Genomic DNA, 11,593 nt, shown 5'->3' on the forward strand with positions numbered 1-11,593 from the left:
CTCCCTCTTACTGCTGATGTTGATTCATTGTTGGCCAGTTAAGGTGGTGGTGGTGGTGTGTGTGTGTGTGTGTATGTGTGTGTGTGTGTGTGTGTGTGTGTGTGTGTGTGTGTGTGTGTGTGTGTGTGTTGGGGGGGGGGCAGAATTTAATATACAAGACTAATTAGGCTAAACAGTTAGAATACAGACAGTCAGCTTTAGTTTTAGCTTGGTCATAACAATTTGCTTTTAGCCTAACAAGCTCATTACAGCTAAAACACAGCGACGGTGGATGGAGGCTGAGGGCAAAGCTGGAAATATTGATTTTCTTCAGATGTGTGTTTGTTGAACAGGTGCTCTGATAAATTAGTCTCATTAGCTTTTTACTCACAAAGGTTTTATTGCACTTACAGTAATGAGCATAGATGTAACTTAGCTCACTGTAACATGGTGTAACTTCCCTGGTGTGTGGTTGTGTGTGCGTGCGTGCGTGTGTGTTGGACACTGATCAACTAATTTCATTCCCTGGCTTTTTCTAGTACTGATAAAAGAACCAGCAAGGTTGTCAGCCCTAGGCGTCACACATGAGGAAATTAACATGCATCTTCATTGCCCACTGAAATAGGGGCAAGTACTGGATTGACTCAAAGGCCTTGTCTTCTGATAGATGCCTCACACAAGCACTGAAGTGAGGTGAAGTGGCAGCGTTCATGTCCCCGGACCACCCCTCCTCCAGCCAGCCTGTCCTGCCACCTGACGAGCAGAAGGCGGGCTAATTAGCCGATGGGTGCCATCAAAAGGCCAACCTGCGAGGCGGTGGAATCACTCTATTATGGATGAGACGTGCCTCAGGAAACCCAGTCGGCATGGCAACACGCTGACAGCGTGCAGTGGCTGATGAGCTGAACGGAGTTTGGCCCCCTCAGGTTACAGGGACCATATCCAAAGGTGCTGCAGATAATGTGATCAGATAAACTGTTGATGGAGAGCGGTGGACAGGGCAGGTTAACTTGTACTTTTGATTAGACTGACTCTAAAAGTGGCTAAAATTTAAGGAGAAGCCACAGAGTGTAAAAGTAACAACAGGGGCCTCAACAGTTCAGTAAATTGTGTTTGGAAATGCTGACGAACTTTTATTCTTTCACCAACTTTAGGACAATAAGACTTTTTTGGAAACCGTTACCATAAATTTAGTCTAGTAGACTTTCGGAACTGGCTTTAGTGACCATTTTTCTGCCATGCTCCATGCTCCAACTTCCTCGGCCACTCAGTCTGCAAAGTGCCTCAGTTTTGACTTGAGTTCCACTGAATTAGATTCAGGTTTGTAGTGAAAAGCAAACAGTTCTCACAGTTCGAGAACGCAGGGAGATGTTGAATGAGGATTTATTTGAAGACAGATTAAAACATCACAGCAGGTAATTCTTGTTGACAGTTACATCTCAGCTGCTCCATGATGTATTCCTACTAATCTGACACTAACTGTTACATGTTACCAGTCAGTAGGATATTACAGAGTCAAAGTCTTGATTCAGTCCAAAGTTTACATCTACATCTTACTAGCACCATGTCCTTCCTATAGAACATGTGATGACAACATAAACAGTAGAAAAAAATACTAATATGAGCTTGAGTGGCTCTTACTCTGGCCCATATCCATTTCTGTGACAACACACACATACACTCAGCCAAGTCCTGTCACACACACAGCTACGCTGAAAGGAATCAGACTCAGACTGTTCTACAACATTTCTGAATGATGCTTGTGATCAGAGCAGGTTTGGCACAGACGTCAATGAATGTTTTATCTGGAGAGTGGAGAGTGTTGACAAGCCTGAGCTACTCACAGGTTTATTAGCTTGTATATTGAACAGTATCACTCAGTCACATACACTGTTGCTGCAGGTTTACAGGACTTTTCAAATGCAAACAAATGTTAAATTAATGCAGGCTTTGGCTCTTCTTGGACCTGGATGTTTCAAACCGAATAAAGGTTTTATTTATTATTTTTTAAAAACAACCTCCAGTTATAATGGATATAATATGAAAAGAGCTTCATACTGCTTATGATGATGATTTTTGGGAGAATTGTTTCAGGTTTCTGGAGCAATAAATATGCGATATTGTACAGATAACTCAGAATGCCTTGTGCCTTAAAAATGATCCCAGTAGATCACCTTAGTGTATTAGGTGTAAACAGGCAGCTTGAACCCGCCTTTGGTGTCACAGGGTTACACATACAAACTGTACACTATATATATACACATATAGAATGAATAAAAGAATACACCCATTGGCTCTTAATATTGCTACTTGAGCCTCTTTTGTCCTGAACTCATGATAAACATGGCTGAAATATTGTGGTATATTTATCCTCAAAATCACACACCATGTTTTACTTGTATGGAATAAGCAGATGACCACTGGGTGCTGGTGGGCTTGATCTGTGTGTCCAAACTGCAAATGCAAACTTAAACTTCAAGATAATCTTCCACAGTAATTTAGCAGATGTGGTCACACTGAGACATTTGCCACAAGTGACACAGGTGAGTTACTCTATGTGACAAGTGGCATACTGGCAGAACAGAAATGTTGCCTGTAGGCTACAAAATTCCACCAGGTTCCTTTGCTATGGGCAAGTTCTTGTCAGTACTGGCCACAGACACTAAAAACCCTGCTGCTTCCATTCTTCTCATCTAATCAGTAACTGCTTTACACCCAGGGAGGCTGAGTGAATACAATTAGCCCCCTGCTAGGATAGAAAATCAGCAGAGGACAACCTTGCCCCGAGTCCTTTTTCTACCACAAATAACAGCTCGACTAATTAGTACAAACTTCAGGTTGAAGAAGAAATCACACGTTAATCATTCCAGCTGTGGTATTTATCAGGAATAACAAGAAAAATATTTACAGCAACAACAGCAATTTCCAAGTACCACTAGTAAGCACATCTATTTTTCAGGGGTTACTGTAGGTTACAGTACATTTTTAAGTATTCAAGAAAACTTTGACCCATCCATGCCATGCAGCTTTTTGACTATATAACAAAACAGAGAGGGAGGGGGCAGGCAGTGGGGGTAAAAAGTGGATCTATCTGTCCAGTAGCAGAGCTGGGACACAGCAACTGGGAACTCTCAGTCCAAGTGACTTGGGGGAACATGATCCTGGCCTCTTGGGAAAGCCTGCGGCATCAGACCACCCTGAATTATTCAACAGTTACATGCTGAACCTCTGACGAGTGTGCCAGGGTCGTCAAGGCAACCACAGCCCTCCTGCCCACACCATTAACCACAAACACACATGCACACACACTTTAAACTGCTGGACATACTGTTGATTCTGAATTTGCATGGGACTGAACACCACATTTAATGGCACCAGAACTATCAGCTGCATTTCATGACCTGGCAGTGCATTGCTACATATTTACACACACATGCACACATGGACACACTATAGAAATGCTTTATGCATGCAGTGTTCACCATCTCAGTTGCCCCATTAGGACAAAAGGTCACAAAAATGTCAGCCAAAAAGGTCACAGCCTGATCATACATGCTGCTCAGTAATCTGTCTCTCCAGAGCATTTTGATGACTTAAGATGTTGAAGAATGACAAAAGTAATGTCTGGATCATGATGTCTGACAGCATGATGGTTTATAGACTCCCTGTGCAAGACACAATCTCAATCCGGTTGACTGATGTTCCGGTTTTCACTTATGTTCATTTTTGGGATGCACAGTGATCACATATTCATAAACTGGTATGTGATTACATTGTAGAAGCCAGATTGCAATTATAGATTGAAACGGTTGCCATGACTCACAAGATGGAGCCGTGTAAAAATAAACACACACACACACATACATTTCTGTCAACAGCTTAACTGACAGCCTTATATATGATTCCCCACTGTCATCATCTAATGCTGCAGTTGTCAGTCACATTGAAGATTTAACAGCTCAGTAAGCTGTGACCAAAGACACATCTCAAAAAGAAATATTCAGAACAATAAAAAGAGGCTGCTGAGGAAAATCAGGTGTGTGTCTGTGTGTGTGTGTGTATGTGTGTGTGAGAGATTATGAATCATTTAGGTCAGTGCAGGTGTTGTTGTATGTCTCTAAGTTTGGGTGAACAGACTGACACAGACACCCCAGTGGCTCAGAAATCTGCTCTCTTACCAAAGCCAAATGACGTCAAGAAAGCTGTGTGCGCGAGTGTGTGCTTGTGTTCTTGCAATCCATATGATTGCTCAGTGAGAAACAAGGGCGAAGCACACAAGTATAAACACACTCATAAATATGCCTGCATGCACCCAGACACAGAAGGTGAGCTCATACATACAAAGTGTATATAGGAGGAAATATGGCTGCACAGAAACAGCAACAGTTTCTACTTTGTTATAGGTAAGGGTGTAATTTTTTAAAGAAAATAAAAGAATAATATTCCCATTTAAATGTGAAAGAGTATCTGGGAGGGAACACTGGGAAAAAGATTTGACTGCAAAGGAAGTGATGCATAATTTCTTTGAGATTATTCTGGATAATTGTGTGGAGTAGTTAAGTTGTTAATATCAGTGCTGATAACCACCAGGGCACAGCAAAGAAACGGAACGTTCAAACTTCATTAAGAGAAAGTTCAAGAAAAAACACACCAAAGCACCATGTACACTGTTTGACTGCCAAGCCATTTCTGGGAAAAGCAGCACAAAAACAGCATGCCAGTGAGCGCTTATCACCAAAAATAGAAAATCAGATCTTTCACATTGTTTTAACACAGTTTTGAATTCGGTGCAGTTAAATTTCAGCACAAATGAAGGTCCTGACTTTGGTCTGGTGACCTACAGGACTGTGGTTACCAGTCACAGCCCTGAGGGCAGGGAGGGCAGTGAAGCCACTGGCCAATGTTAAATATGACACACACACACACACACACACACACACACACACACACACACACACACACACTAAAAGTGAGAACTGTGTGTAAACAGAAATCCATGCAAGTCTGTCACTTCCATGGATTTCTGTTTACACTCAGAAAACACACACCCATACACATATATTTACATATACATATCAGTTGCTTTCCATTACCAAGATGCCACTCAGAGGCTGAGCATGCCAACTGGTAACCTGAGATGTGACAAGAATGGAACTTACCATTCCCCACATAGTGACAACAGTGCTGAGCAGTTTGCTTTGGCTCAGTGCTGAGAGCAGCATCAGTAGTTACAGTGGGACCAAAACTAAAACCTGTGTATTAATGAGAACATGTTTCTCATTTCTAAATACACACACACATAAACCCATATTCATACACTGAGCTCTGTTGGTCTGTCTACACTGTTCAGAGTCATTAAAGGAATAGGTCACATTAGCTTAGCTTTGCATAAAGAATGGAAACGGGGAAACAGCTAGCCTGGCGGTGTCTTAAGTTTAAAACAAAAATCTGCATAGCAACAAGTCTAACTACCATGCAGAGTCAGCTGCTCCCCACTGCATCCAGTCTTTGTGCTATGCTAAGCTAAGATCTGCTGGCTGTGGCTTCACATATCCCACAAAGTAAGATATAACTTCTTTTTTTTTTATATTTCATTAGGCTACTTTAGTACCAACACAAATCATTAAATCATCATTTTGGAAATTAATATCATGATTGCATGCAAGCAGATGTGTCACAAAGACATCTGTAACAGCAATTTTTCCATCAACAACAACAGAGGCACTTTATCATCTATAATTTCTATTAACAATTAACAGTTCAATCTAAATTTAGTGATGGTAAGTCTCTGTCATCCATAGACAAAGTCTAATGACTTGCTTTGTGTAGAGACGAAACCTTAAGTCAATCGTTTTGGCAGCTGGGCCGGTCCACAGTAGAACATCACTCAGCTTCTGTGGCAGTACTCACAGCTGCTTGTCTAAACTCGAGGGCACCGATCCGAATCTCCTGCAGGTAATACACTGACTATAAAGTTCCTCACACAATCCCACATCAAATTACCTGAACTATCACTTTAAGCAAAAACATCAAACATTTGATGGTTCTAGCTTCTGCAGCGTGGGGATTCAACACTTTTTCCAGTCTCATGTTGTGGTGAACTTTTAGACTATTGGCCAAATACAAAGAGCAATTTCAAGACATCACTGCAGGCTCTGTGAAATTATTAGGTTCATTTTCATTAGTTTGGATCCAAACAACTAGTTGATAAACTGAAAAAAAAACTGTTATCATGATAAAAATTTCCATATCAGTCAATAAATGCCATATCGTTATTTCTTTCAGGTTTAAGGCTGATTTTTGCTTCTGAGTGAAAGTTGAAGAAACCAGTCAGTTGTGGTTAAACTGTTCTACACTTGCCAAACAGCAGAACATTGAAAAACTCTAAGGTAAACATTCAAAATATGATAAAATATGCATGATTAAAATCAAAATCCTTTTCAGTCCTTTTTACTCAACAAAGTAAATAGAAAATTAAGTTCACAGTGTGATACAGCACACATGTAACATGGTCAGACTGCAAAATAAATAAATAAATAAAAATAAATAGACAAAGAAGATTTGCACTGGGTACTGGCCTGGCGCTCGTCGAGGGTCCACTAATACTCATTTGGGCCTGTAATTTCTTACTTTCTGTGTGTTCTAACGGGTGATACTGTTACAAATGATGAAACAGTTTTGTGATGTTGCCTGTCTTTGATGGAACGTGTCTCTGGCACAGTGTGCAGTGCACATTGCTCTGTTTTTTGTCAGACTTTAAATAGCCAAAACACCTCCAAACTACTGAAGTTGAGTGGCCTCTCTTGTCAACGATATCTTCGTTCTCCAAGCTGCGTTCTGCTTTTTCTGTAGTGTTGCTAATTTCCCCTTATTTGCATACTCCACTCCAACTTCAAGCCACTATGTGCGTCTGTAAATAATATCACATACCGGTTTTATACCTCTCACCATGCATCCTAACTTGCACAATGCAGATCTCTATTCCTGCGACATGACTGGCCATTCGTGATTCATTTGTGGCGTGCTATAAGGATGGAAATTAATTATATCGAACATTTATCGAACATGTTTAATGTTTCTATCGAGGAAAATAATTTTGCAATAATTATTGCTATCGTTTTATCGCCCAGCCCTAGGTGCAGCCCTACTATTTTGACTCAGGTTCCATCTGTCCATCACTATATCTAACAGAAATCTGACCAGAGACTTTATAGGTAGCTCACAGACAGACAGACAGACACACAGACGGAACAGATATCATCCATCTGAGACAGGATGTGTTCACAGATGGAGTACACTACAGAAACTTTGCGCTCTCTTTGTTTCACAGCAGATTATCTGTGTGCTTTGTCTCTGGTGAGCATAGTTGCATGATTCAAACACTTAATATAACTCAGAGGGCAGCGCTCCACCTGATGCCTCTCTCTGAAACACTGAGTGTAACCAAGGCGGTGCCATGCTCATGAGGCCCCGCTGCCTTCATAGTGCTGCTGCTGTTGTTGCTGTGTTCCTGGAGAAACATCACCCATGAGTCAGAATATCTCAAATCCCAGCAGGATGAAAAGAGGGTACACTACAATGAAGAGAAGGTGCACTACAGAGCACTGAATCGGCTGTAAGACAGATGGAAATTAACATATCAGTCACATGGTGCCTGCCCTCACAGCTTAAACTATAAACTGGAGAGTAGCGTCAATCCAAGCACAGGAGCAACAGTTTCAGCAGTGCACTGGCCTTTCAACACGTGTTTATTTACCTTGCACTGAAACCCTGAAGCACCATGAGGAGTTCAGAACCACCAATGTGCACAAAACGAGTGGACAGTTGAAGATAATTCAGGATGTCTGTGCATTTGTGAAAACTCAATTTCTGGAGTGTGAACAGACAGGAAAAAGAAATTCAACATCCATGATCTCTCTTTTAATTACTCTGAGTCACATACAAACCAGCTCGCACAGTCCACCTACTCTACATGGCCCTGCTGAGAAGCCATTGAAAGGGACTGTCACATGAATTCATTAGTTTCCCATGCCAAATTAAGAAGGACTAGGGATGCACTGATCAGTTTTTTTTTTTTTTGTCGCCGATACAGACTCCAATCTACGGGTGAGATCAGCCAATCCACGGCAGATTACGATTATTTTTGGCATGCATTGCAGATGGCGTAGGTTATATCAGTCTCACATGCACTGGCGCATTGAATAAGGTGGGAGGTGGGACTACATTACACAGCACACAGTACTTCTCTCAACCGCAGATACCAGAGTATTAACCACAGGTGACCGGCTTTAAGGTGATCAGTGACTAGAAGCATTAATTCCAATCTACCGATACGTAATTTTAATGAAAATCGGCCGAAAATGAACGGCAGCCAATCAACGGGGGACCAGTTAAGTTTCCTAAAAGACCACAGTCACACCAGCAAGTACTAGGCAGGTTCAAGATAACCTCAAACCACACCTGTAATTTACAGGAAATACTCATTTCTCTCTTCATTATCACCCTCTATAACCTGTAGTGTAACTGCACAGAGACAAACACACATATACACACAGTCATAATAAGTACGGGGCTCCAGGGAAATCAGTCCAGTCTCCACAGGTTTTCCAGACCAGCAGTTGTTTTCGATGTGGCAGACATAGAGAGACACACTGGTCATCCTCCTGCTGGCTGCATAATGTTCTGTATCTGTAGCCCAACTCAAATGGACTGGACTATGAAGCAGGACAAATGCGTGGCAAAACTGTTTGCACTGCACTGACTGTAAGGGACCCGTTTCAGCTACCTCTGATAAAACCAAGTGTTACAGTATAGTGGGATTCTCTCCCAACACAATCGCCCTCTGATGCTTCTGGCTCCACTGGAACAACTAGTCAGTTTAAAGCCAACTTGATGCTCAAATCCTCAAAGTTTCAAGCTCAATAGTTGTGACAACATTGGGTAAACATTATTCACACGATCTGCAGCAGTTTTAACAGTCCTCATCCTCCAGTATACTCAGGACAACCACAATGGTTTAATTAGGGGCCATAAATGTCTCACATTACAGAAAAGCCCACTTTCGGCAAAGAAAAGACTTCTGACATGAGGAGGCTTTGACATCCTTCTCACATACGATGATGTCAGGCAGCGGAATCACAGTGATCACAGATCTGAAGCTACTGTTACCACGTTTAGTTTAGAGTTTAGTCAATCCTACATTCTCTTGGCAGGAAAATGCACTGACAAGTGTCTTTACATGATTCTTAGCAGGAGGCTGCCACCAAATTCCATTCACATCATTTTATGATGCGTTTAATCTCACACATGCAACAAAACTACTGACTGGTATGAAAATTGATTTTTAAATCATGTTTTACCCAAAGCCCTCAGCACAAATCTCTCATTTAAAAGAAAAAGAGTTAAGACTTTAGTTTGCAAGTCACTTGGCTGCCACAGACTGACTTACTACACTTGTAACGTTTCTAAAGAACAAGTAGACAATGAGTAACAGCAAGGATGAGAGAACTGTGAGCATATTCATACTGACAGAACAACAGAGAAAAGCTTGGAAAAGAAAGAAGAGACACCAGGGCTGGGGAGGATAATTACATGCAAGTGAAAGGAATGTGAAATAATCAATAAGATTTAAAGTACAACGGTGATGATGATACAAAAACTACATTTTAATTGACATGGTGCATCATGTCTTACACTAGAGGATGAGGCTGGACCTTATTGAACAGCATGGATTTGGTGCTGCTGAGAAAAGCTGCTTCACTTAATTCAGGACAAACAGTCAACAACGATGTTCCAGTATAAATGAAGATACACCTGGAGACTAAAAAGAACAACTTCCTCGTGTTTCTCTGACTTTCTTCCTCTTTCTGTCATGTGAGCTCAGACATTTTAACTGACTAACCTGTAGCATCTGGACTAAATCTGCTGCCCCTCTGCCTTCCAAATGGAACAGTGTAGCATGCCAAGTGTGCAAATCATGTAGAGACGTGGATGTAGGATGTGAATGACTGTCAGTAGACTTGCAGGATGTTCCTGTGTGGTGTCTGTGTTTGTGTGTGTGTGCAGCCAAGTGTGAGAGACAGCGAGGGGTTCTGGGGTGCAGCTTTATGATAGCTTTATGCATTCAGCTTTGGCTTAACAGCAGTGCATTAATCTGGAAATAAAGGATGTAAAAGAGTCAGATATGCCCTTGATAAAAACCCACATTTCACTCTTTTCCCAAAGGAGCAAAGCTTGTGTCTTGAACCAAAGGCAAGACGAATAAAAGGATTATCTTCTAAAGGCTCCTTTGAGTTTATTGGCAAAACACTTTTACCAGTCCATTAAGTTGGGATATCAGAAATCTTATCTCTGCCTTAAAATCTTATCAGTCTGCCCACATTGTTCCCATGACTTAGTAGGCTACTGAATAGTATTTTTTTTAATACGTGGAGAAAACAGTGCGAGAATTAACTGAATTAAACCAGTCCATTGAGGACATTTTCCATCTGATGATATGATAGTGAAGCTGTTGCTATTGACAGATGAAAGGTTAACAAAGCAACCCAGATGATCACAAACAGTGATACTGATTTCCGTCAAGGAAAATTCAGGAGTGTAGAAAAGGATGGAACTAGGCAGCAACGCTGCTGGGTACCTCACAAAGACCCTGTTGTTGTTGTTGTTGTTGTTGTTGTTGTTGTTGTTGTTGTTGTTGTTGTTGTTGAACACGCAATCAACGCTATACTGTGTCTGAGATACATGTTTATTTCGACATTAGACACCAGTAATGCAGACTGACGGGCCGGGAGGCGCGTCTCTTATTCCGTTTCTGAAACCTGGTCTTGTCAACACACTCAGTTGCTGGTTCTTACCTCCACACTGAACGGCTGCTCCTCTCCGTTCACGGCACATACAATCCACAGCACCAACTGCAAACACAGCGTCCCCATACAGCAGCTGTGTAGACATCTCCTGTTGCGGAGCGCCAGTAAAACCATAGTGGACCCGCTGCTGTCGCGTTCTGTCTCTGTTCGCTTTTATTTACAGTCGGTTCACTCGCGGACGACGGGAATAAATCCTACACGTTTAGCAGCAACATAGCTGATGTGTCGGTGTCTCTCAAGCAGGAGAGAGAAAGGGGAAGCGGGAGGAGCGGAGTCGGCAGCTTTCTCCGCGGATTCAGGAGGTTATCCCCCGGCAAAATTAGCTGTTGACGCCTGTCAGCAGCCTTTCAGTCCCGCAGACCCCGGGTCAGTCCTCCGATACACCGGCCGTTGTTCCAAGCGGACGCGTCCAGCCCGTTTTCTGCACCGCGCGGCATAGCTGCCCGTTTTCAATCGTTTTTCCCACCGAGTGCGCATGTGCGCTCCGAGCGCCCCCATCCCACTCCTCTTCCAAATTCTCCAATGAAACCAGTGTGTCCTGTAAAACCAGTGTATCCTTTAAAACCAGTTTGTCGTCCAAAACCAGTCTGTCCTGTTGTAAAACCAGCCTGTCCTGTCAAACCAGTCTGTCCTTTCAAACCAGTCCTCATCCTGACAGTTTGACATCAGCAGTAGCAATGCGTTCAGTGTCCATAATAAAAACAAAAACAAATTCTGGTCAGAACTTTCCAAATAAGAGCAGAATGTGA

The 11,593-nt window shown here is 42.2% G+C and overlaps 1 protein-coding gene across 2 annotated transcripts in view; it reads right to left on the minus strand.

The window, feature by feature from the left end:
* Nucleotides 1-11,288, minus strand: part of mmp16 (matrix metallopeptidase 16) — a 79,067-nt gene extending 67,779 nt beyond the window's left edge. For both annotated transcript variants that reach the window (XM_022754105.1, XM_022754104.1), the window contains exon 1: nt 10,833-11,288. In XM_022754105.1, coding sequence (XP_022609826.1) covers nt 10,833-10,958 — 126 coding nt within the window. In that variant the 5' untranslated portion in view covers nt 10,959-11,288. The remainder of the gene's footprint in view (nt 1-10,832) is intronic.
* Between the last annotated feature and the right edge of the window lie 305 nt (nt 11,289-11,593).

Source organism: Seriola dumerili, unplaced genomic scaffold (genome assembly GCF_002260705.1).
Source record: "Seriola dumerili isolate Sdu_G_001 unplaced genomic scaffold, Sdu_1.0 BDQW01000216.1, whole genome shotgun sequence".
In the NCBI taxonomy this organism is placed as follows: domain Eukaryota; kingdom Metazoa; phylum Chordata; class Actinopteri; order Carangiformes; family Carangidae; genus Seriola; species Seriola dumerili.